Source organism: Anopheles funestus, chromosome 3RL (genome assembly GCF_943734845.2).
Source record: "Anopheles funestus chromosome 3RL, idAnoFuneDA-416_04, whole genome shotgun sequence".
NCBI lineage: Eukaryota > Metazoa > Arthropoda > Insecta > Diptera > Culicidae > Anopheles > Anopheles funestus.
In genome coordinates, this window is record NC_064599.1 from 63,779,907 (window position 1) to 63,807,864 (window position 27,958).

The window sequence follows — 27,958 nt, forward strand, 5'->3', positions numbered from 1 at the left end:
GAAACAAAAACAGTTAAATAAATTCTGTGAAATTCGTTTGTAATCCTTGCGCGACTGTTAACACAAAAGGTAGTGAAAACAATGTTTGCATCCCCGAGAAAAAATATGTTTCTTTGGTGGCTTTTTAAAGTGAAGATATTATGCTAAATATTCCTACCTTCGACATAATCTGATACAATGATATTTGTCTTTGTTTTCATATTAAAGTACCTTGCATTACGAGACAATTACGAAGGAAAAAATCTCCAAATGAAACCAGATGAGAAGGGCTACTTAAGTTTAGTTCCCAGCCGACACTAATCTTGAATCAGTGTTATGCCGTTGAGATGAATTTTCTCAAATACTAAACCGGCCTAGCCGGATACAATGTCTTTAATAATGCCCCTTTTCTTCTTTTACTGCTGGAGAGTAGAGTTAGATACGCAACTATCATCCCACCCAAGTGTTAGCAGTTGAGAGCTGGCCGAATTTATGATACACGAGTTGAAATAAAGATGTTTCTGTCGAACCGGCAGTTCTCACATGCTCGAGCGAGTCTTCCGTTCTGTTCAAGATTTCCCGCAACATTTCCCATCGCACACAATTATTGCTAATCATCATCATTGACGGAAAGAACTGGGGCAAACATGATGGGTCTTGTTGTCTTGGTCCCAGTAAAGCAGTAAAGCCTTCGAGTTCAATTTAATTAACCACGTAGCGGGATGCAACCAACCGTCAGCACGCGGCCATCTTTGCTAGGTCGCCGATTCCCGATGAAGGTATAAAATGGTCCCGATGCATTCGGAACTACAGGCAAACATTGGAAAATTGGATTAGTGTTTTTCCTTCCCATATACGGTTTTCAGGTCGTCAGGCTTTTCGAGAGTTGTGATTTCTGCTGGTACACATGTTATATTACATGGAAATATTCTACTCGATCATGATTATCACTCATGAGCGAGACCCGTTGGTGTACCAGTTTGTGGACGATCAATGATTGGTGGTAGTCGCAATTTCTTATTCACTATAGAGGATGCATTTTTTTTGTTTGGTGCACAGAGTTTATGTAGCATTCAGAATGACGGGGAAACATTGATTTGCTACGGGGGTAAAATAGGATAGACTTCTAATTAAATTAAGTGAAACGGCACCCGCCTGGGGTGGGAATGTTTGTGTAACTTGGCCGTTGGCTGAGGGAACTTCTCAACCTTTAGCGAGGCTTAAAGGCGTGTCGGTGCTGGTTTTGATAATTCTGGATTACTTTTTTCGTTCGTCATGAAACCAGGAAGCGATGGCGTGGAAAATAGATCCGATCCGTCCGTTTTGTTTAGCTGTGGCGCCCGTTCGAAATGCGAAATTTGATCCTCCAGTTAGAAGCCAAACCTTCCTACCATCCTGGTCCGTGCTGATGTGGTTTGGATGTTCGATTTTTTTTCTTTATAAATACGAAACAAATCCGGCCCGGGTGACTTTGACGATCGAGATGTAGTATCGCGGTGTACGAGGGAGGTGAAACATATGCAAGATTTAAAAAATTGAATGGCCGCACCCGCAGTTGGTTGTGTTGCAAGAGGAGTAGTTCGGCACAAACTCACTGCCCCCCAACCAAGACCACCGGTAGCCATTAGATGGTTGAGACGGAAATTAAGAAGCCCATTTTGGACGCTGATTCTTCTTCACTGCTTCCACTGTCGAAGCTGCCAAAGGAAGCCAGTGTAGATAATCGTTCGATAATGATGGTTGTTGTTGATTGAAAAATAATATGGGAGCTCATGCCCGAAAAGGTTTCTTCGCCGGTTGGATAAAGGCGGTTATCTTATTTCCTCTTTTTTTCTCTCGTACGCTTGGTGAAAAAGTTCGATAGTGTTTTAGGCATGTTCGGGGCATGCCAGGAAATGGTTTATTATTTATTGCCGGAAGTTTTAAGTGGAAGTGATAATTTGAGTATCCATTTTTTTTGCAAGTTACGAATGCTGATTCATACAGCACAGGCAGTATTTGAGTGAATATTTTATAAGAAATGATTATGTAAGAAAGCGATTAATACAATGCTCGTCTAATGTCTAGCGATTTGGAAGTGATTCCAGATTTGTTATCCTTTTCGTTGGATAGTAGTTGGAGTTGTTACGTACCTGTATGGGATCACTCCGATGGTTTAGGGGTTAGGGGCGCTATTCTTCAAACGACAAGACCCGGTATCAAATCTCATCCGCATTGCGCTTTTTCTGTCTTCCTTTCATCCGTTTTTGGACTATCCAGATACGGATAAAAACAGTCCAAAAATACCAGTAACATATTAAGGCCCCTACGAGAGACTTCCTTCGGGCTGTAGTGTCAAAAAGAAGAATAAGATTTATACATCAAACAATATCGATATCCAAAAAAAAAAAAACAATTTGGTAGTCCGTTGATTTAGCTTCTTGAAAAAAATAATCCTTCCACTGTTACGAATCGAATTCTCCACGCTCTCGCAGTTTTGTCGACTTTTTTTTCCTCTCTTATCCTTTTAGTTACGGACGGATTATCTACACCAAAAACTTGTCACTGCAGCTTTAGCGTATGCAACAGACGCGGAAGCGTTGCCGTATGGTGTGAGATTGGTTTCCTCCGGTTTTTTTAAATGCTTTGCAACCCGTTTGTAAAGTCAAAGTCGTTGCGAAAGGGCGAACTAAAAAACAAAAAAAACGCATTCGGATGATTATCGTGCGAACGATATCCAATTACTGTTAATTGAACGTTGTCATCGTTTTCGATATCTTGCCTGTCGCGATATATAGCGATCTCTATCCAGTGCGTTCTTAGTTTGTTTCTCTTGTCGTCCATTGATGTTTCTTTTCGATCTCACAAAAAATGGGACATCCATTACGAATCCCGAACTCTGATCCGCACCGATTCTGGACTACGGTTATGGTTTAGGTATTTTTTATCTTTATGTGTCCCATGGTTGTCCTTTTTTGCGATGTTCTTCAACCGTGCTGTGCAGTGTTACTCGCCTCACGAGTGGTCTCCAGAATGGGGAGAGTTCAATATGTTTGCCCCGATAAAACAATCCACGAAGGACACCCGGAACAGCAGATGGTTGCCTCATGGTCTAGTGTGGAAGGAAGCGAAGCATAAAACCTCATCCTAGTGGTGGTTGTGCATTATAATGTAAAAGCTTGTTTCGTGATCAGGCAAAGGGACCGAAATCGTTCGAAATGGCTTTTGTTTTAGCCAGGGAAGGTTAATAGCGCTAGGAACCTTTTAACAGAACACAACTCAAGCTATTCAAAGCTGCAATGGGAGATAGCATTTTCAATTTGCCGGCTTTCATTATGACAGCATTGACATTTCCATATTTTAGATATTTTCTAGAAAAAAAACCCTAGACACATGCTGTAGTACTGTTTATCAATGGTTGTTATCTTTAGAAAATGGTGTAATGTCTGAAACAAGTCACTTTAATGAAACGGATGTACCTTTCGAAATCGAAGTGCAATTATTATCCGCATTATTTCTTCCGGGCTCGTGTTAATGTCCGGACGACTGTTGATCATTGACAGTTGCTGTCGTTGTCAGCCTTTTGTTTTATAATCAGTATTTGCATGAAAGGCTATCATGTTCTCTATAATTGATTGATTTTTACTGTCTGATGTGTTTATTTTTATGAATCATAAATCAATCAATCAACTTAAAGAATAAAAAGCAATATGTCTTTTTTATCACTTACAGGGTTTTTGCAGGGTAATGTTGCGGAATTTAATATTTTTTAAGAACTCAAAAAAAACTGAAAAAAACTTCAGCCCTTCATCAACTCTCAACAATTCTACGTCAGATTTACTTTTTCAGATAGTCTTACACGATTTTGGAGATCAAGTGAGAACGTAGGAACCATTTTTGAATTCTTTTTAATTTGAACTAAAATGTGAAGAGTTTGGGATTTTGTTTCAAAATGAAATTGATTTTGTTTAAAGAGATGAGTTGACAAAGCTTTGCACATATTCGATTTCTACTCGCAATAGTTCGAGAAAGTTGTGGAATCTTTTCAACCTCCTCTACATGCTCCACTTCAACTCGTGCAAAATCTGATCACCTTTTCCTTTTCAAAACCCTGTAAATATACAACCCTGAACTAACGAGATTAGCTTTGGAGTACTTGTTTTTTATCGATAAAGTTATTTTTAGCTCATCTTATGCTCTAGAAAATGGCCTAGAAAGTGGGCAGAAACTAGCTGGCGGTATATAAATGCGTGGATTGCCTTTAAACATTATCACACACGGTACATCGGAACTGCTCTTAAGGTAGTTGAAACCTAGTCACCTAAGGGCGAAAGAACAAAATCTGAAAAAAACATCCCTTAACACCCTCCATATGATCTTTTTCCGTTGCGTTTTCACCCCCGCTGTAAAACCTCTGAGATGCATGCATAAATCATGTTAACGCTCGTTTGTCAACGGTCCGTATTTTTTTCTGTCCTGGTCTGGGTTCCAGTTTGATCGACGATAACGGAACGGGTTTGGAATTTGTATGGTGCGTGGAATAGGCAATGAAGTGTTTCACGTTCGCTTCGGGCCAGTTGCCTCCTTTGCGATTCGGAGATGCTGGACTGCTGATAATTTGTTCTATAAATTAAGTTATAAAAAGTTGTGCACAAAACCCCGTTAGGGTAGGTGATTCGCTAGAAAAGCAGCGGGAAGGGATATGGTGACATACATTTGGGTGCAACGGTTGAATGCACAATTTGCGTTCAATCGTTCAGTCTGGGGATTTGCGCGTGACGAAGAAGAACTGTTGAAGAAAATAGCATTAACAGTTTTTGTTTCTACTAAAAGGTTTTAAATAATGTTAGTACCTTTTTTCAAAACAAGTGATCTTTTTTGCTATAAATGCTATAATTGCTATAAACTTTACGTCCCCTTAACTATCGCTTCAACTTCCAGAAAACAAGTAATCACAGTTTATTTTTATTTTCTCACATCATTGCGCTAGAACTGATGACTGTTATTTTTGTTTTGCATTTTAATCGCTTAGCATTAGCACGTTACTTATCATATTTAGCTACTGGCGCCACACATTTGTGCTAAGTTCCCATTTCCAAACACTTCGACGCTAGAAATATGGCCCATTAGGTTTGACAATCTTTTTTTTTTGCACAGCCGTTGGGGCTCGTGTGGTGAGTTGCATTTACTTCATTCTAACCGATTCAGCGATTTATCCCATACCGCTTCTTATCGCTTTCTTATGCTGGGACATTAGCTTGTTCAAGGGACATCCGGCATAATGGACGTGCACAAGCATAAAAGCAAAACAACAAAAAAACCACCGTCCTTCAATCGTCAATCTGTTCGCGGCAATGTTTTGCTTTTGCGTCGTGCAATTTTGCTGTGATTATCTGCTTGCTCGTTACTTGACAGTGGCGAGAGATGGTGTGAGATCTGTAACTCTTTAGCTCATTTAATTAATCAGCCCGAAGCAATGTATGATCTTTTTTTGCCCCTCCATCTTCCTTTACAAATTACACGCGAATAGTGCTTTTCAGAGTGATGAAAAGGACGGACAAAGAAAGACAGAATGAATGTTTAAAGCTTGCTACAAAAAAAAACAGATAAAAACGTGTACCGCCAATGTGGAAGATAAAATCCTTCCGAAACCTTTGCTAGAATTGTATCCCGCAGGCTTTAGAAGGAAATAAGGGTTATAAGAAAGTAGGAACAAAAAAAAAAAACGGAAAGAATTTGCCACAAAATGTTTCACCCGTCCCATAAAATAACTGATTATTATAGCGAACGAACGGTTATGACGATAATAAAGGCAAGTAAAGAATGTAAACGTCTTCGTGCTGGTTATCGTAGCGTGTCTACGCGAGACGTAAATTGAACTTTAAATAAAAGAAAACAGAGGCACATTCTTGTCGGCTATGAACCTATAAACAACCAGCAAGTGGTAAAAAGAAAACAATCGCTCCTTTTTCCCCCTCGCTCTGTACATGGTAATTAATGCTGATATAACAAAAGCAACGTTACTGCTTTTGACTGACTGTGGAAGGTTAATCCATCGCAATTATGTTATCAGCTATGTTTCTTCGATTCTTCAAGGGCAGCAAGCGAAAGTTTCCTGCTGGCAGTGTTTGTATTTTTTTTTGCAAATATTCTTCATCAATGCATTGATGCATGTTAATCGTGTTTAAAATTTTCATCACAATCCGCGTGAGTTATTACCGCAATATTGTGGTTCTCATATGAGGGCCACTAATTGGAGTTAAATTGTCTAACCGCAGCTCTATGTTTGTGGTTTTCGTTTTTGCTCTAGGAATAGTTACACCTTTGAAGATGATCACTACTTTGTGTGGTTTGGTTAGATGTGTAGTTTAGCAAGGAAATTTAATCCAACAAGCCGCATATCATGTAAGCCTTCGGAAACAGCTTCGTTCCGTAATGCTACTGCACCGCACAACATTCCAGGTAGTGATGGGCACGAGATATCGGAACTACTTGGTTGTGATTCCATGCTTGCAGCAGTTTTTGATTCTGATTCCGTTTTCGGAAGCGTTTCTAGTTCCGGAACCGATTCCGGGACCTGATTCCGCAATCGATTCCGGGATTGATTCAGGATCCAATTCTGGAACCGATTCCATGATCCAGTTCCGAACCTACTATCCGGATTCCGAATTCCGACAAATTTGGAGCGCTCCGTAATCGATTCCGACCAAAACAGCATTTTACCCATCACTAATTCCATGTAATAATCCACCGGCCGCAGACTTTCCCAGGATGAATCAACTTCACTTGTCATGAAATCGTTGCATCGGTCAGTGTGATTCATCCCTACGGTAACGTGACACCGATGCTAATCTGATGGACGAATGCAAATTTCTCCATCGTCACCAAAAAGCCCAAAGTCGAGTCCAAGTTCGATTATGTACGGGGGAGCAAGTTCGAAGCTTCAATTTTTCCAATGTAACTCTAGGAATCTTCTGTATCCTTCGCCATTGATCGATAAATTGTAGATCTCTGCATTATCGTGAATTGTTCGTCCTTTTTTTCTCCAAATAAAAAGTCCTCCTGCACACCATCGGTAATCGGTAATTTAAACGACGACTGATTGGGAGTTCGTGTTTCGAAATCGTAAATTCATTCATGCACCAAACTCCTTCTCGTGCACTAACGTGGGACATTCTGAAGGCCATACGATGTGCATCGGGCGCTGCATAAATGATAAGAAACTGCTTTACTCTCCGGGACATCACTTCGTTCCGGTTACCTTCTTCGGTCATTTGAAATGCAAACCTGGTGCAAGATGTGTCGCGATTGAAAGTGAATTATGGGCATATTTGGGATGAGGCACGAAGAGACTTGTGAAAGGTCTGGCAGCAACAGCAGCAGCGGGCAGAAGACGATTGAAACATGAGACATGGTCGGTTCTTGGAAGAATGAAAAATGAAACCTTGCGCAGAAATCGATCGATTTTTTATGTGTGTGTGTGTGTGAGCAAAATGTCACGATTTCATTGCTGGTTTGCTTGCTGATTGTGTGGTAGCCCTCGTACTCGGACATCTGCAGGTTGGATAATGAATTTATGTATCGCTCATTTCTTATTCCACATTCGGCGTGAAGTTAGCAGATCGCGCCTTTGTAGTAGTCGTAAACTTTAGGATCCGCCTCAGTGTGACCTCCATTAAATTAAATTGAAGAAATATTTTTTTCATTTTAGTATTCCACGTTTTAGTTGTATTCTGTTTGTGGTTAAACTCTTCAGGAATGGAAACATAAATTCTGCAATTTGTTGTTCAAAATATCTGCAATGAAATATCTTAATACAAATTTTTAAGTGTTGAAAAAGTCCTTGATGAATCGAGTTGAAGCAAGAACGTGGGAACCATTCCACAAAACTTGCCTCTTTGAATAGAATATTTCTATCCTTCTCAACTCTTTGTCAATTGATGTCAAATCGTGGCTCAACTTTGTAGTTTGATTTTGATTCTGTCCGTCTTTTCATATCAGAAACGCTTACCCAAGCGTTGAAGATATCGGTCGAGAAAGTATAACAAAGAATCGATATCAAATAAACAAAAAATCGAGAAAAGGGTAAAGATTCCACTTTCATTGATAAAAACGTGACATCAAGTGTCTAAGAAATGGAAATATGTTCCAAGTTCCTCACTTTTACGTGAAAATTCTGGATTACATGCTAATCTGCAATTGATTTCTAAACATTAACAATTTGAGAACCGAAAAGAATGAGGATGTATTGTATGTGTTCACTAAGCGGACAGCTGATAGTACATCCAATAAAAATAGTAGCCTTATATGTTACTGATATTTTTGTGGACAGTTTCCTTGTTTGTCTTGAGACTTATTTAAGTAAGCAGTTTAATTATTATGCAAAAGATAACTGTAGCAATCCACTTAAAAGGCCAAATCAAAGTATTAATCCTTCATCTTGTAGAATCACTTCACCGTCACAAGTCATTCCACTTATTACTTAAAAACATTGTGTCAGGCCACTTCAGAAGAAAGGGTATGTCTCTTTACTATATGACATTTTCCGAGTGCACACTTATCAAATATGGACCCACCACAGATTAGAGCATAGAGAGAAAAAAAGGCGAGGGACTCTTCATCGTTTCTTCGTGTTTTAGGTCCAACGAACTCAACTACTCGCCCCGGTGGCAGGGATGATGACGATGGCCAATGGCGACGAAAAGAGTCTTATCAGTGTTGGCCTGCTTTACGCAAAAGATACAGCCGTACAGCACAGTGTACGGTGTTGCTGCCGGCCACTGTTTCATCAGCTGCATCTTAAGACCGTTTTGTTTGGTGCAGCTGAAAAGTTCAGGATTGGCACAAAATATATACACATAACCTCGAAACAGAAACAGATAAAGCCAAAGGCTAAGTAGCGCTCTCATCGGTCCCATTCAAATGATGCACACGTGTCATCATCTATTGGTTCGTTGTCGGCATACAAAGACGATTGTTTCGTGTTTGTTGTGTACAAAAATCAAAGTACTACTGCTACTCTTTCTCTCTCTTCGGAGTTCAGGTTTTCACACAAGACGAGCGGAACGTTCTACGTCAGGCGGAGACAATGTCAAACGATTTAATCGTTTAGCGGCACCGGATTCTAAAAACGCTTTCGACGAGCCTGTTCAATTGACAGCTACACGAGGAGCTAATGTTCCGTTCCGTCAGCAATTGCTGAAGTCAGTGAACTGCCGGTGGCCGCCACAGATTGATTGGTTGATTGACAGGGAGGTAAAGCAGGGTGCTTGGGAAAGGTCGGACCTTGTTCAGGGCCGCAAGTGAGCATTAAATTACTGTAATCAGCTGGAAGTCTTAGTCAGGTTGGGTTGGCAGTCGTTTATTTCAGTTTTTTTTCACCGCGACGTAACTAAGATATCTACATGACATTTTGCAAAATTGGCTCATAACAGGTTTAATCTACCTTCGTTGTGTCATCTTTAATTAAATTCATAATAATTAGTTTGAATCCCATTTTAAACGATTTTTTAAACTTCTTGAAACTATATTTTTTTACTTTTTATTTTAAATTAATAATAATTACCCATTGTGCCAGAAAAAGATGAAAGTTCATTGTAAATAGTTTAACCTGAAAAAGAGTCGCATGACCTAACATAGTTTACAGTGTTGCGTAAGCTAGCTTTCCTTTGTTCTCCAGTGAACTCATACAGATTCGATAACTGTTTTTGTTTTGGCAAACATTTGGCAGTAACTCCAGAACACCGAAACCCAAAAAGCCCAACGGTTGCGTGGGCTTTTGCAGGCTTATGAATGGCACGGCATTGTCCCGTTCTTCTTGCCCATTCTTGCGTCAACAGAACCATATTTCATGCTCTCTCAGCTCTGTTCCCTTCAGGACAATCCCTTGCAGCCGAAGGGCTTGGACCCGTACCAAAGGGGTCAGGGTCATGAATTGACGCAATCATGGTTTGGATTACTTTCTGCTGTAACTCCGTTCTGTGTGTGTTTTTTTCCAGGATTATGCATTTGCGTGTTTTTTTTGCTTCTTGTATGTTATTGTGTGTCATTTTTTTTTATCTTTTGTCGATTATTTACTTTACTTCCTGTGGTATCTTTTTATGCGTGCCTTGCTGTACGCTTGCCAGTAACTGATCTCGACTATACGGGGTCAATCTTTAGTGTTATGTAAAACATCCTGTCCTTCATGAATATGCAACACCAATGTTGGTAACGTAACTAAAATTTCCGTTTTCCCCTTCATTATCAGAACCCCTACATCGAACATTTCTGGGTGATAAGCGACATAGAGCAAACGTTTTTTTTTACATTTCTGGTTATGGTTTCCGATAAGGATCCAAAATGTTTGAATATTTAAGCTTTGCATCCGTGGCAGGTGGTTAGAAAGCTTGGAATATCTACACCTTAGCGTCTTCAAATACGGTCAGGTGTAAATCTGATTGGTAGCTAACGTTTTTGGCTAGACAGTCAAATAGCACTGTTTAAGTAAGCCAATTTCTCTCGCTCTCAGCAAGAAACTGTAACGATTCTTATTTCCCATCCAACGCAACTTCCGACCGGATAGATTCCTGTTCAGAACCGCAGCACAGGGTAGATAGATTTATGCTGCCTTACCACGCAACTTTTCTGTTCGAGCTCTCACCAGGGGATCAACTGTTTGCCTGTTGAGTTTATGCGAAACAGTAGTAGTAAAGCAAACATTAACGTAACTCATGTTTATAGCCTTCGAGAGGAAATAGCAGATAAAATGTTGGGCTCTGTAGGGACTGCTTTTGGTATTGTTCTGCCGCAATGAAACTTCCCCCTGTGAAAATAATGTAATCATAACATTTTGTTCATCATGTTAAATGGTTAAGACAGCGCCTTTCACTTCAAGCAAACATTGAAGCATCGCAATGCGATTTTGGGGGGATAAAAACTTATAAGTTTGCCAACCTACCACCAGACAACTGGGTTTAATTTGAGGTTTACTTATCCTTTCGGGTTTTCAGAACTGGTAAGCTCGTTTTGTAAGAATGGTTTGCTACTTAAGACCTTATAAGCTGACTTCATTCCTAACATAATGAAGCGCAACATCTTCCAACGCATCCTTCCAACCCAATTCGCGTGGTCGGATTTCTAAACTGTCATTTAATCCTCAAAATCCAAATAAATGACTTTATTGGTGATGCTCTTGATTGTTGCGTTTCGGAGGAATGAAGATTAGAAATAGAAAGATTTGCAAAAAAAGGGAAGGATTACGCCACAAAAGTCTGGATTGAAATGCTTTAGAGTTAGACATGAGACAATCTGTTGAGGAGCTGAGTGACTCGCAAACTATTAGAAAAGTATTAGTGAATTTTGACGAGTTTAAAGTTAAAGTTATATCTATTTTTATTTTGATAATTTAAAAATCTTTCTTATTACATTAATTAATTAAATTTAAAGTGTGTTTTCATATTTACTTTTTGTTTTTGGTAAAGTGAAATAATACACAATTTGATGCTCATCACTAGATATTTATTAAGGTGCGGCTAGTTTGTTGTTCTGTGTGTGCTAGAAGATATTTGAAAGCCGCTGGTGCATTGACATAGGTAGGGTTCACAGAGGTTTGATCGATATTATGCTTGAAGGGAGTGTTTGGCAAAAAAACAAATTCTGCGCAGCATTGTATACACCTTTATTTCTCATATTGAAACACATTGTGGATCGAGGAGAGGAATATTTTGTATTTCCCATATTGCTGTTATTTTACCATCCATTTTCGATAACATACTAAAACTAACATTGTACTTCCCATCCATACCTCTCCATAATAAAGTTCGTCGAGGGAGTCATTAAAAAGAAATTTGATCCCTTCGTCGCAATGGCATGGGACTATCTTCCGTGACTCGAAAGCCATTCCGAACGCGTATGAAGCAGAGGAATGATGAATTTAGCACACGGCACAACCATGCGTGAAAAGTTCAATCCGTATGACTCACCGGTCATTCAGTCGTTCAGAAGCGTCAACGTGGCTATGGAGTGTATCGCATTGGATCGTAATGACGATGTTAGTTTTTGCTGTACAGATTCAAAACAATATTTCAAAGCAGAGTTTGATGTCAGTAAACTGATACAAAGACCGTAAAGAACCTATGATCTGTGAACTAGATGCTCGTAACGATGCACAGCTCACTGGTTTAGGCTTCCAGTCTTAACAACGCCAGCAAGTAAGCTGCCCCATTCATCTCCCATACACTGCTGCCCGGAGTAGCGTGGTAAACTGATATCCCTAACCGTATGTTTATGTATCGCAACTACCGACTACTTCCTTGATTTACCCGTTAGTGAGTCCGGAACGTTGCCGCAACAAGATACGTCCACGAAACTTTCCTTGAAGCTTCTTTTCTCAATTGCCCTTGCTAGTTGGTTGGCCGTTGATATTTGACACCTTATCGGAGCTGCACTCTGGTGAATGAAATGGCATACAAGAACCTTGTCAGCTCCGTTAGGATGAAGTTATTACGTCGGTAATGTTCATATCGTTTCATTGCCGAGATTTAATGCTTAGCTTTTGCGCACAACAGTTGCAACAAGTGGTGGGATATTAGTTTTCAACATCGTGATACGTTTGTAGTGAATGGATCGTTCCAGATGAACTTCATGTTTGCGTTAAATACCAGCTTTATTGAGAGTATTGTTGGGGCTAACAGGTGAAAATCGAAAAGGAGCTTATATACTGCTTATTTCTCTAGGTATCTTCAATTAAGAAATTTCCACTGATTGACCCAAGGTACAGTGTTAATAATTGGATTGTAAATTTACACATCTCGTTATTTTGTGCATAAACTCCTCATGTAATGAAGTGTGTCGTGGTGACGAGTTTTAATTGCTTTCCACGAACTATTCAATGACTACCCAATGATGTTGGTGTCCACTTATTGGACACGGCATGATTCATCTCAGGAGTGCCGTATGAAGTTGCCAATTATCACCAACAACTTCGTTGTGTGTTTACTGAGTATTCGCAGTATTGCGCATATATTAGAGATGAGCGTAATTTGTAATATTTTATATGTTTAAAACATTCCTACCAATTCAATTGGCCTTTCCAATTCCAACATATTTTCCTTGAGATCCTTTTAGGTTTGAGAGTATGCAGCGAACACTGAGCAATAATTGATGATAAATGTTGGTATTTATGGTACTGTAGTATCGACGAAGAATGTACCGGAGGCGTTTGCAACCTCTTCCCTATGTACGGTACAAGTTGAAAATAAACTGAGCGAAAGCTTTGCAGTATGTCCATACGTGCCGAATCCCGATCGAAAGAGATGTCCATTTGACCGGTTTAAGCGTGGGATGGGTTGTTCGCGCATGATCTTCTTAAGCTTTAGTTGAATGGCATAGAAAATAATAGCGTTGAATGTGTCTCCCAGTAAACGGTTGTCAATAAAGTAGATGGAGGTGATCCTGAACGATGTTTGAATATCTGCAGCTTGTCCAGTTATACTCGTGTCTTTCATAAATACGTTGCTAACAAACCCGTTTTTGTTAACTTACCCAAGTTGTAAATCAAAATAAACTGGCTTCGTTTAAATATTCTGCTTTTAGCACAACAACAAAAAAAGTCATAGTATTAATAAAAATTCTTTTATTTTATCACACCTTTCGTTTTGTTAATTTATTAATTTGTATCTCGATTTTTGAATGGATTTAACCGGTATAGCTTCAAAGTTGGACCACATCGGTGTTTGCACCTTTCAGCGGTTAAGAGAATGCTAACTTAGGGTGGGCCTGTATGTGGATGGTAAGATAGAGAAGGACTCATGCATAATTTAACAGGCCAAAATATTATGTGTATAAAATTTGCATACATGATCGAACCTTTGTTGTGCAGTTTGTTACGCACGTGTCGTTCGGAAATGTAGAATATGCTCAGGAGGAAATACAATCGTTAACACAACACCCCTAACCAGTCGATACCCAATCACACAAGGTACTGTCCACGTTGCTAACCACACAGGCCCTCTTACCACTTCCGCTTTTTCTCCCTTTTTATTCCTTATTCCGGTTTCTAACTCCAGTCTATCATAATCTAATACCGGCAATTTAACTTTGTGTCCACTGGCATGAAATATTTTGTCTGTCCAGCGGCTATTAGTTTGATCAGTTTTGAATTTTAAAATGCATGTCAAGAGAAAATGTGTCCGTTGGCTAGTGTGTCGGCGCGACATATGCCCATTCCGTCACCAATTCTTTTCCGCCTCTTTCCTGCTTTCAGGCATTCAGACCCACAATGCAAAGAGTTACGCAAATATGCGCCAATCGGAAAGGAAGTCTCGCAAAACTTCAGCAATTTCCTGCCGTGTCGGTACGAACAAACCGTTGTGAATAAAGACATAACGTGCAGTAGAACAATGGGAAGCTTAATTTTACCGTCATATTTATGCTGATGACACACACGGGTAGATTCGATAAAGAGTTTGTAGTAAATGTGAATTGCGTAAATGAAGTACAAAATTCTGGGAAGTACTGAATTGAATTGAATTTGTAAAGTTAATCAAGAAAACGAATTGAAATTTCAATAGAAAAAAAACCTTATGGATATTCAAACACAGAAACAATAACTTCAGTCAGATCTTGAGGGATTTCTTGTCTCTAAATTCAATGTCCCTCAATTTGGAATATTTTTGTTCCTGAGTTTTATCAACGCCTATATTGATGATGCTTAATTTTCAAGTCTCCAAGGACTTCACATTAATTAACGGTTGGTGTCAGTTTATCGACGAAACGCAAACCAAAAAGCGCGATCTTGGTAGTAATGATGTCGGACGGTGCTTCTTTTAAAACCACCATTTTTATATGTCATCTTGTTCGATGATGTTTGACTGTCGATTAGGCTGATTGTTGTTGCCCCCTGTCCGGATTGGTGCTGATTTATTGAGTTTCAATTTGACGTTACAGATTCTAACGAGTTCTAACCAGCGAAAAGCGAACAAAAGTTTTGCGCCTGTATCGACCTCCAACGAAGGTGACCAACCTTAAGCAGCCACAGACCGATTTCCGGTGAGCTTACGGAGATGGAGCTGATGTTACGTCGATGATAATGGTGTGCTGGGTCGTGTTTTGTGTGTCTCTTTTTTTTTCAACATGAATCTCTCCTCTGTAAAACCTGTCTTGTGCCTTGGCTAGTCAGGGTTTTGACAGGCAAAGCGCAAAGGAAGTTTCGATGTGGCCGCACGTGGACTAGCACACGAATTAATCAATCAAACGTATCAACTTCCACACCAAATATGGCAATCATTACTTGTGGGCATGGGCCGGTAAATCTTGATCGTAAGGAAGAGCGCTGGACGGCGTTAACAATTTCGACCGTAACCAATAATCGACATGACGCATAGGTTGCGCTTTATGTGAGCTCTGTTTATGCTTGTGGACACGCGAAGTGCGTAAAACGATGATGATGATGATGATGATGTGGTGTGAGAGAAAAGGTAAAGCATAAGTGCACTGGCGTACGTACATGGCCACATGGTGACAGGATGTATGCATTTGTCAGCTGACAGTTGCATGTGACATGTGTTTCGCATGAAGCTCAATTTATGAATGAAACATGATACTGATAGGCGGACACAGCTATGCGATTGGTAACTCTACTCAATACCTCTTTGCGGTTGCTGCATTAATGCGTACGTAATTGAATCAGGCTGGGTGAAGGTGTAATGATAATTTACTTTCTGCTTTATTACCTTGAAGTGTTCTACTTTGACGTAGTGCATTACTGAATATATATTTCATGAGAGAGAAATTCATATTAATTTTTCTTCTTCACAACCACTTTCATTTTTTTGTTTTCGATTGACAATCGAAAATAGTGTAAGTTTTCTAGCCCTCTCGCTAGAAGAAATAAACACGTGACGCTCCAATCGACGCCCTACTTTCTCACGCCGCTATAGTTTCCGTTGCGTAGATCTCGTTGACACATGCTAAACATTTTCTTTCGGGCAACCCCCGGCAACAAACGGTGCACCGTATGTATGGCTGACGTTTGTTATGCCCTCTATGTACATATGCACGAGTAGTTTAGTGAAAAGTGGGGAAAAATAAGCGATGTCATCGTGGACGGCATGGTTCAATAACCGGGCCGGGTGTGAAAAGTAAATTTGTACCACCACTGCTGGCCCAAAACAGGCAAGGCGGAGGTCTTCGATGCATTACACGAACCGAGTTGCATCTGCCCATTCATATAATTTTCTCGCTTTCCCATGCATGGGTTTGAAGACAGATGCAAACGTTAATAGTGCGACTTTATCAACGATCGCTTGATCGATGATAAACGGATGCGATGCGCGTGATGCGGTTGTGTACCCAACTGTGATATAGTTAGTGTAAATGGCAAACAGCAGTTCAATTGTCATCAACTTGTGGGAATAAATAAATAAACGAACCTTCTTTTATGCGCCGTACGTTTTTTTTTATCGGCATGCAACCAAGGGACGTTCATTAAGATGGAAATTTAGGATGGCAGCGGTCAACGGATGCTTGATGGTTATAATAATGTTCATATTTAATTATATGCAGCATGTTCTTGCAACCTATAACGTTAAACATATGTCTTGGTACGTCTTGAAATATGCCATTACAAACATGTGCTTATTCAATATGCAAAATAAAGTGCTTTCAACGGCAGCTGTTGAGAGGAAATAAATTTAATTACTTAGTATTTTTTTGAAAGGTATTTTAATAACTATATTTATACTTTTTTTGTAACATCATTACAACCCTCTCAATATATAAAGTTTGCAATTATTTTTTTCCTGGTTCCCAATTTACGCACTCAGAATTAGGTACGGTTTATTTGGGATTTGAAACCCAGCCATGTCGTGTCCTGAGCGGGGCCGATATCACCTATACCATCGGATCGTCTCAGTAAAACGACGGTAACAACGTAATAACAACGTTTAGTAATATTTGATTCTCGTTTTACCTCTTCGGCGATCGCTTGACTTTATTTGAATTTATACTTTGACGTATGATTTTGTCTATAAGGACTGTTTTATGCACTTGCTAAAACTTTCTTAAATTATCACATTATTCATGCCGTTAAACTTTTTTATTTGTTTTATTTTGCTTGCAAAATTTATTCCACTGATAAAGTTATTTTCTAGCTATAAATAAATTCATATATACGATCATTTCGCTACGAAACGGAAACCGGAAAATGCGTCCGGCCGGCCAGTCAACCTACCTGCCCATTAAACTAGAAGGTATATGCATGCCCCCAAATGCATCGGCAGACATAGTTCCTTGCTGACGCTTCACCCACTGGGGAATGTTCTTTGTGTGTGTTTTTTTTTCTTTCTTTTGTTTGTGGTGCACGTGGTAGTGGAGTGCATTGCACCCTCGGTAACAACAACAGCAGCATGAGAAATGCAGTAAGCCCAGAAACCATGATGCAAACCGCCCGGCCGAAACGGATGTTATGAGTTTTTAATTTTATTGTCAATGGTAGTTAATAAATTGCATACAACGCAGCGTGATGGCACGTTCATATACGCCGTTGCCCTTATACAGCGCACAGTCGCAAGCTTCAGCACAGCTTAAAGTCCTGGGAACGCAAGAACCAGCGCCAAGAAGGATCGATGATATAGTAAATCTTGTGGCAATAGGAAATTAACATCTTGCATACACAGAAACAAACACCATTTGGGCATTCATTTTTCTTGCACATTCCGTCCGCTCTCCGGGGTGGATATTAATGGCTACCTAATGGTGTCGGTGGGCACAGTTCGAATGACAGCACGAAGACAGATGAAATTACGGGAAACAATATCGGTTGGTACGGAATTAGAATCCTTCACAGATGCATCGACCCACTATAGAGAGGACTAGCTAGAGTACCTTCGAACCGGAAAGAATGATTTTGCATCCATTCCCTTGATAGATGATGCTGCAAGAAGTTCACCCCGTTTTTTTTGCTAGAAGTCATGCCCCGCTGGGTTTAACCAAAGATAAACATGAAAGCAAACGAATCCTTCGCTGAATAATGTAGTTTTATACGTTTATAATTGCTTGTGCCAACAGTGCGGAGAATATTCCTGGACTAATGGACAAGAATTTGTCTTAGTCCTCCCATTTATTATATCTTCCGACGTTGGTCGAGCGTGGATAAAAATGCCAGCAATTAGTCTTGGTAATGCAAGGTACTAAAAATGCAACCCTGTGTTTGAACGTGTCATTTGCGCTTTTTCCGCAATTTACTTGTACTTATTCAAACGTATGGTCTAAAAGACACAAAGAAATGCATGAATATTAACCAGTTTTAGTATTATTTTAGAATTGCATACAAATTTACTTTCACGAAGTCAACCTCTTTCAACAGAAAATGTATAAATTTTATTATTTAAATATATGGGTTCCTTTAAAAAGCTTTAGGTTCAGTGCCATAGAGCCATAGAGATCGATAATACACCGTACTACTTTTATCAATGAATTATGGCAAACACTTCAAGAGAATTTATGCTACTACGCTGCCGTGCCTTTTTGCATTTATAAGAAGCTCTCGGTACCACTGTTCCGTTGTGAGTCTAACGGATTTACAGCTATGGATAACATTATTTTTTTATACTCTTTTATACTCTTGAACTGTGGTCCTCCTGTGGCTGGTGGTGCTTCTGATGTAATCCAGCAGATAGGGCACACCTGCAGTTCACACCGGGTGTACAGAGGGGACCACAGCAACGGGTTTTCTCTATTTGCATATCATTATTAGGGTTTGTTTAAAAATCAATTATGCCATGCAGGCCCCAAGCGTCCAAAAAGGGGAAGGGTAAATCAATTGCTTCGATCGAAACACACCGCCACCGGTGACCGGAACCGCGATTGATTTTCTAATTTCATCCGTTAGGGTCTCTCTTTGGCGGTAGTCTTACCGCCACTGTACACGCTTCATTCCTATTGGAGGTAAAGGCGGGGTAATTATCGTGATTGAAATGCAACACAACACAGTGGCCTGGTCGGTTTGACCTGCGGGGGCTTCAAACGGTTGCTGTCGATGTAGTGACGACCACCAAAGTAGGACGGAAAGTTCGGATGGGCATACATGATGCAGAGACCTTTCTTTACTTTCGAAATTGGTCGTAGAATATTGGGTCTTGTAGTGACTTCTTTCATATAGCTGCGTTGTCCCAGTCAAATTTAAAGTGTCATCATCATCGTGACTTTCGAGACCTCGGCCTATGAAATTTATGTTGAAGCCATTTTAGTGCATTCAACCGAAAGTGGATGCCATCAACACAAATTTGGGCTCATAATTTCTATGCGTTTGAATATTGCGAAGAAACCTAGAGCCTAACAGAACAGATATCGCCGTGAATATGTTGGTAGCATTCAGAGATTCGGTTCACTTAAGTTCGGCATTCAGTCATTGATGTCCCTCTGCTATTGCTTTTTGGTGCCGCTGCTGCTGCTGCTGATGTCGTCAACGATTAGAAAAGTTATGTCTGTAGCCAGCGGCGGAACTGATGAGAAAATGAGCAATTTGTGTCAATTAAGCAACACACCAACAAAGGCGCAGCCAGCGCGGCACATCAGTGACGGTTCATATATTCCAAATGCGGGTGATTCCAGAGAGGAAAGTGTTCAACCTTTTGTGTTTCCATTGAGTCCGCGCTGTTGTGATGATAAGCTTCCAAAAGTGTATGTTGCGATAGATTAGTACGATATATCAAATGGAAATGAAGTTGATTATTAAACACTTTGGAGATCTGACGCATTCCGAGTCTTCTGGTGCAATACAGGTACTTGACAGGTATGCTGGAATCTTAATGACTCTAAGATAAGTTAAGTTTCGTAAATGTTACTATGAAATCATTTTAGTCAATGCCCGTGCAAGATACATGAATGACTTTGATTGTTGTGTCTATTCCACTCTTCCCGATGCTGTCGCGGAATTGCGGTGTTCCCATAAACGGGATAAAAACGTTGTAAACATTCACACAGTCGATCACACTAGTTAGACAGTGTGTTAGACACTATTGGCAAACGGAAGTTACCGACTTCAAAAACCGTGACTCCGATCGCACCTTGAAAAACACTTAGAATCTAGGCGCGTGAGACATTGCGTCGCCCAGGAACTTTACGTTGTGAGCCACGATTTCCATACGTCTATGTCATTACACCACATCGCACATTGTGCACGATCGTCATTAACATGATGTTAATAATCTCGCCGTCAAATACCATGGTTACAGCGTTCAGGATGAAAAGCATCAGTTGCAATTACAACTCTTCATGCAAGTGAGTATTGATCTATCGATTTATGGATCATTCGGATCGATCTCACTACGAGTGGTGGCAGCACGTTTCCTGGACGACGGCTATGTCTAGCAGTCAGGTTCTGGAACTAATCCAGCACCGAGTCATGGCACCCAGTACCATAAATGGAAACGACGGGACGGTATGCTAATGATCGCCGGTCTGGCGTTCTCTCTGCCGAATGTTCTTAAGATGTATGAAATGTGTTGTTTAAGCGCTGTCCAGTACCTCCAGTATGTAACTCATGATTCAGCCATGGCAGTTTGCTGCCAAGCCGTGCCGCATGCACACACTATTATTAACAACGCTTTAAACACCTTTCCAAATTAGGAACTCCAGGAAGTTCTGATGGCCCCGGTAACCGCGTGCAATACAGCGAGACTCACCCCTTTTCCCGTTCCATACGATCGACAATTGTTGGTTAATGTGTTACTAACTCCTCATCTCACTAAGCTGTTGCGGTGTCTTTTCTCTAGACATCTGGGCAGCGCCCTCCAATACTGATGTGCAAAAGCAAAAGAAACAAAAAAAAATGACACCGTAATCGCTGCGTCATGATAAATGATGTTGTTTTGATGTTCCGCACACGAGCATGGAACATGAGAATTGTCTTACGCCAGTTGGTGTGTTTTGTGTGATGTGCATTTTAACTGCGGTCTAGTCACACGCTGCTGGAGAAGGAAGGTGTTAAACGACCGTACAATAGTTGTCCGCCCCGAATTTCGTTCAAATTGATCCTACGATCATCGGGCAATGCTGATCACTGTGTATGTTATTGTATTTTTATTTCTTCCTATTATCAACAGTTATCCTTGAACATAGTTCATGGAACCTGCTAACTGGGCAGGTTTTGGGGTTTGGTCGAACACTCCGGCAGCTATATTTGGAGGAAAATAATGACGTTTGCTTTAAAAGGAGCTCTTTGATGGTTTGACGTTTAGTTCCTTCTTGGTGGCTTGTATTACCGAAAAGAAACAGCTGTGAAATATTGTTTCTTTAGCCAGGAAGTGATGTTCACAATGTACGAATTATCACTAGAGTTTGGACAACGATAAGACTCATTCATTGTACATTGTCCGTTGTGCGATTCATTGTAATAAATGGGAAAAGTTGTATGAATGATAAGGTATTCAAGAGTTAAACATTATAATGGTATTATTTAAGATTTTTGTAAAAATATTCTTAAGTTCATGTGTAAGTTCCTTCCTTTAAAACAATACAATAGTCTGCTTACAAAAACGAAGATCCTATTACATTGACTTCTGTCATTGACATTGTCGCTCATTGAGAGCAATCATAGACAAAAGAAAGATACACCAAACTTGTTTATCTGCCGAATCCTACTGAACCATAAATGAAACAGAAGAAACAACATAAGTAAACTCCTTGAAAGTAGCAATTTTCGGAGAACATGGCAAAAGCAAAACCATAACACAAGTTTAACAAGTAATTGAAGCCACAAAACCAGACGCGCGGTAATTATTTTGTTTACAACTGAGACCTGTAATGTTCGTTCCCACTGAAGGATGTCGTAAAACAGGGTGAAGATCCATGCTGTTTTCAAGTAGATCTTATCCGTAACTCACCACAAAGGATACAGCAGCGTGTCCGTTACACAAGACCCATCCGTTTTCTTTGCTTCATCTTGACGTTCTTACGATGACACGTCGAAGCAGCAGCATACTTGGAACGGTCGTGTGTTTATTTTCGGTACATCGCGTGTCCAAAGAAGATCTTTGACTCTATGCTCTTCATTGCGCTATGCGTGTGCTGTTTGGTTGAAGGAAAATTGGCTTTTGTTTATGGTCATAAATAATTTGACAGAAGTCTCTTTCACCAACCTCATAGCATATGGACATGGGACGATTGGGTAAATTGGGCAATGTAAGGAAGTCGCATTGGTATTGCTTGAATTTGTGGGATCTGCATTGTAATGATTTTTATTGTAACTAGCACTTTTGTTCCTATGTTAAACCAAAAACAAAATATGAAAAGGCACTAGAAATTGTTTTTGAGTCTCGCTATACAAGGATTACAAACGAATAGAAGGAAACATGTACAAAAATACGCGAAAAATCCTAAGCAATATTTGTATTTTATTTCAGATAAAAGTGTATCAGTCTATTTTAACAATAGATTCTTCAGTGATCGACAAAAACGACATGTTGTATGTAAAACGTTGAGAATAAAAATAAAAACAAATCGGTGCCTTACGGGGAGTGCATCAAATAAATCGACGTACTCTTGGTTAAAGCTGTGATAAACGACCAAAAAAAGAATCGAGAAAACGCATAACGAAAAAGGAAATCATAATTAGCATTTTCCTTCCGAAGAAGTGAGAAAGTTTTAATAGCATCTAAAATCAAAACAAAAAAAAGTGCTGCAAACCCCGCTCCGTAACCGCTAATTCTTTTGTCCCAGAGTGAGAAGCTTAACGATCGGTGAAACCTGGCAACATTCGTTTGCTGTTGTCAAAACGGTCGTAAAAAAAACCGCCCCTCTTCCCCAGTAAATGAGCGAATGATTTACGGAGGGCAATTCCAAGCTTCACAAGACGGTGAAAATAATCAGAGCGTGTTGCGTGGTGTTAAAAAGTTTTTAGCGACAATTTCACGTACTGCCTTTATCACATCTTCGAAGGATGAGCCTCATCGGAACTGTTTGATTTATGACAGCGTATCATTAAAGTAGCAGATCATTAAAGAGGCAGTGAAAGTAAATTGCTGTGTGAAAGTACTTTGAAAATCGGTAGAATTTTTGTTATGAAACAATCGGCGATCCAGTGAGAAATAGGATCCTCAGTTTTGGATCTTGTAAAACCTAACGGAAATTCGATCGAAGGTTTTACAGTTAGACGTTCTATGCAAGCATATTATGATGGTGGAAAAAGCGGAAGGATTTCTTTACCGGAAGCCGGTCTATCAGTACTTCCAGTACCTGGACACAACGTAAGTATTAGAAAGAGTTCCATAAACAGCTTAACATTAATGCCATGGTTTGACAGTTTTACCACTATTCATATACACATAAATTGAGTGACATCTCTAAAATTTCTAATTTCAAGTTTTATTTCATTTCAGGTAAGTGATGTTACACCAACTAGCATCGGGTCGGTTCCCTAATCCTTCCATAAATTCGTTCGTCGGATGGGAAAAGTATATCGCACGATTAAGAACCTCAGCGCATAAAATGTTCAACCTAATCACATGGGTGTAGAATATGTTGATTATTTATTTCCGTTGCGTGGTAATGACGGCCAACGGGTGGTTTTTATTTTCCCATAACCCTTCAAAGCTTAAATCAACTGTACGCCCAACCATCGTTGATGGACGTGGGATTTGATGACCGACAGGGGGCAACGTGGCCGACATTTACGCTGAAGATTTGTTGAGCCGCAAAGACCCCAGATGTAACATACTGACAGTGATTTTATGTTTTCCAGTGTGTTTAGGTGTGTGTTTTAATTCGATCACTATTTCTTGAGATTTGGTACTACCGCTACTCACAATCGATCGTGGGCCATCGATGTTACAAGACAAGTGAAGGTTGTTTACATTGGTAAGGGATTTTTTTTCTTATCGCCCACACTATGACCATGTGTGTTCCACATTGCACAGTACGGGGTTTTATTTTATTTCGTATTCTAAAGAAGCAAGGATATGTGGTATTGATAGATTTAGCTTCGTGTCATATATGCTTTAAAATTATTATTCAATTTGGAGAATTTCAGCAGCTTAAATTTGTAATTTATTTAGAAGAGAAACATAATTTTTGTGTCTAACGATAGGGATTTCACCGTGATGCAAACTAAAACATGATCAATTACACTATCATTAAAGTTTATCCATAAGAACAAAGCAATTCATATCTGTATTGAGGATATCCGCGGCTTTTTTTAATTACAACATGTTGATTCTCTTTCATTATCTTTATCAAGAATTCTCGGTAAGAAGTAACTCAGAACTCTTGAACTATCAGTTGAACAAAATAATTGCTCATATCCGGCAATAGCTTTTCCTCCTAGTACGATTCCCATTAGTTGAGTTCTCGCACAAGATATATCATGTAAAGTGGGTTTTATTGGCGATTGCTGAACAACTTCACAAAAACAGATTGAAAAATAGATTATCATTACAGGTAATCGATGCAGGAAATGTTTCGAAGCGTTGTTAGTTACTTTTAAACTCTTTCTTCTGTTGAAAGATTTATTTAGGCAGAAATTGTTCCTAACGTCTTACATAAGACGCTTGGAAACAATTCACGTCAGCTTGGTTGTTTTTTTTTCATAATACTTTACGAATCTCGTTTTTAAATTGATTTTTCTTGCCGTTCCCTGAAAGAGCTGTTCCATCGCTGCTAGACTGCCGTATAGATAGAATAGTGGTGCAGCATCGTGGTCTAGAATTGGTAAACATTTGTTCAAATAAAGAATCAGTAGTATGGCAGCTAGAATGTGATGTTCGTGCCTTTCGTATCTTTCACCATTTTGACCGGTTTAATAATTCATGCCGATCACACAAACAGACAGACCGTTTTCGAATCCATTATGCTGCAGTAGAATGAAACAAATGTTAGTTTTTTTTTAATCCCTGCTGGTCCTGTGATTGGATGTCTAGATTCTTCTTCGGAGTAGGAAAAACAATTGCCAAAAACAGGAAATAGAAAAAGAATAAGGATAGTATAAGCTTAAATTCTACGCTATAAGCAATGTTTATGCGTGTGTCCGATAATATTTTTGTCTTCAAACACTTGAACTTCACTTTGACATACTGCCAATAGAACATCAATGATGAATGTCTTCGGTTGCTACATCCACAGATAACCTCTCAGAAACTCGTGGGTGTCTCAGTAAGGCAAAAAACAGTTTGTTTATTACCTCCGTTTTGTTTAAGGCATTTTAGCATCACCGCATGCCTTCGTGTGACGTACCACCCAGCATCACTAGCGCGGACCTTAAAATCTGTTTGTTTGTTGTAAAGAGCACGACAAATCTTCTGATTAAACATTTCAAAACCCATATGTATGAATGGTTGGCTATGGTTGGAATTTCTTGCACGCCTTGTGCTCAGGGTTAAAACCCGGCAGTGCTAAAGATGCTGAAGAGAAGGGAAAGATATATTATCTGTCAAACAAAACGGACGGCGCCGTTTGTTTGTTTCTTTTTGCGTGATCAGATCCACCCCGTATGGGAATGTTAGATTTTGGACCATTAGAAAGGAATTTGACACGGAGTCGGTTTCGCATGTTTGATTGCCGGGGTAAAATATGCACAACAACAAAACAAAAAGATAATGTTTCCTTCTTTGTGCTGCTGATAGAAAGGAGATGATAAGAAGCTATCGGCTTGAAAACAGAAAAAAATCATTGGATCCTTGGAAACCAAATTTTCTCATAATATATTTTAAATATTCCTCACAAAAAAGTGCTTTTATTTTTCTTATATTTTTTTCCTTTTTGTAACACATTTAAAAATAACCTTAAAACAAAAGAAAGATCTTAGCGCAAGAAATGTACAAATCTGTAACATTCTTTGATCTAATCATAAATAACACCGGCTGGTTGATCTGATCGATCAGTGGTAATGATTTCTTCCCCATGTAAACACACACACGTCAATTTGATCGACTACAATCGATTCGGCCATTTACGATGGCCTTTAAAATTTTGCCCACGTTTCGTCCGCGTCTGGTTCGTGTATTAGTCGAAAACCTCACGACACTGCCCGGACTGGATTTGCATTCGATACTGCCACACTGTACGGCAGGTTGAAGTTGAAATTGAGGTTAGTAGTGTTGTGCCAATGACTGTAAAGTAAGCAAACCCGATGATGGCTGGCAAACCAAACTTGTTTCGTACAGTTTCCCTGGTTGCAGCCGACCCAAACAACACATGGTGTGTGTGTTTCGCTAGACAACGTTCCTAACCGAACAAGGGATACGATGCAGAGCATACATTCGGCGGTGGAGGTGATAAACATGATTCTTCGAAACGCTATTAATAACTGCTTTGAAAAATCCAGTCCTTACGTTCCCCCCGCAAAGGCACTGTGTGTAAGAGAGCGGGGCCGTAATCTTTGGATTTCCTATTGCACCACATCCAACAAGATGTTGTTTTGGGCAGAGTTCATCTCGGTACGCGTTTGCATCAGCCGGTCACGGGAAAGGAGAATTTCCTTCCACACAAAACTAATCATGGTCGGTTCCCATTCGATGCTCTCTTCCCAGAAGTGCAGCAAAGTATCGATTATGATCGACATCCATTCTCGGTCTTGTGGGTTCTTGTTTTTTTTTGTGGTGGAAAGATTGCAAGACAATCAATGATTCATCCTACCATTCTGTAGTCCCTGAAAGAGGCAAAATGTTGAAGATGCAACCCGGCTTAGGCCGCAGGCATTGTGCGTGTATGTGGTTCTATTTTTAATCATATTTCACATGGAACTTTAGTCGGTGCTCACCGCCAGGGGATTTATTTTTGATTTTAACATGTATTAGTCACATATTTGTTTTGCAAAACTTCTTACAAACTGGATGAGCATAACAATCATGTGTGTTTTTTTTTAAGCTAAGTCCATTGTTTAGGTCAATTATTGTAGTTTTTAATCTCTTATTGGTGTCTTAAGGTTTTCTTACTTAATTTTATAAAACAATTGAACTTTTCCATGATTTTTTTTTTTCATTTTAAGTAAATAGTCTTACTTAAAGTAAAAAAGAATAAAAAATAAGTTATTTATGAGTATTATTTGTTATTTGTAGTTGATGTGTTATACTTTGTTTTTCATAATTTTCCTTTCTATCATACTGTCGGTTGTACAATGAACCAGAAACAAAACAGACTTTCTAATCGTTTGATTTTGACACTTCATCTCATACGCTTCATAACGATTATTCTTTTTGACCGGTTTGGCAACGGCAAGAGAATGATTTTGAGGGCTCGTAGGGTCACTGTGAATGTAGCAACCATTACGCAACACAGTGAATTTGAACAGCATTCAGCGCATAGCCGCTGGTTAATTGGTTAATTTGATATAAAACATCTGCTCTCTGCTTGAATCGCACTGGACAAAGAACAAGGAAAGCTACATAAAAAAGGCAAACCTTGTACACACAGAAAAAACCCGTAAAATCCCGGAAAAGTATGGTTCGCTCTGGACCAGCAATGCTGATGGTCCCTTTTAGCCCTGTGGCTCGTTTGCGCTCGTGAGCCCGTGAATTTGTAGCTTCTCGTTTCTCCTTTCCATTCTCGTCCGCATGTGCTGTTTTGTTTACTTTCGATTTCGACTTGGTTTGGTTGTTACGCGTTCTGTACCGAAATGCCCTTTCGGAGAGCAACCGAGCTGATTATGCTTTTGGCAGTTTGAGTTTTATGCTTCACTGTGCGTGCCGGAGAGTGCCTGCCGACGACCAAAAAATCCGTGAACGGTGGTTGTTTGACTTTACTGCATCACCACTGCCAACGAGCATATCGAGAGTGGTTGGTGAGGAAAGGCTGTGGGATGTAGAACTGAAGAGATATGTGGAGCAGGAAGATAAAAAGGCAAGACGCAATCCAATGTTTGGCCGTGTTCTCTCGTCTCATCTTTCCGAGACCGGTGCAATAAACGAACTGGACGGGTAAGTTTAATGTTTATGTGGATTGCATTTTTGTACGGTGACTGGTGGTACTGGTTTGTGTGCATTATCAGCACCGACCGACACAACCAAATGGGACCTAGGGAACATGA

At 39.8% G+C, this 27,958-nt stretch overlaps 1 protein-coding gene across 3 annotated transcripts in view; it reads left to right on the forward strand.

Annotated features, from left to right (window-relative positions):
- The window catches only part of LOC125766872 (focal adhesion kinase 1), an 82,836-nt gene that overhangs the window by 9,307 nt on the left and 45,571 nt on the right, over positions 1 to 27,958 (forward strand). Inside the window, exon 2 of one of the 3 annotated variants that reach the window (XM_049432939.1) lies at positions 22,344 to 23,186. The exons of the other annotated variants lie outside the window; for them this stretch is intronic. Coding sequence (XP_049288896.1) covers positions 23,113 to 23,186 — 74 coding nt within the window. The 5' untranslated portion in view covers positions 22,344 to 23,112. The remainder of the gene's footprint in view (positions 1 to 22,343; positions 23,187 to 27,958) is intronic. 3 annotated transcript variants of the gene reach the window in all.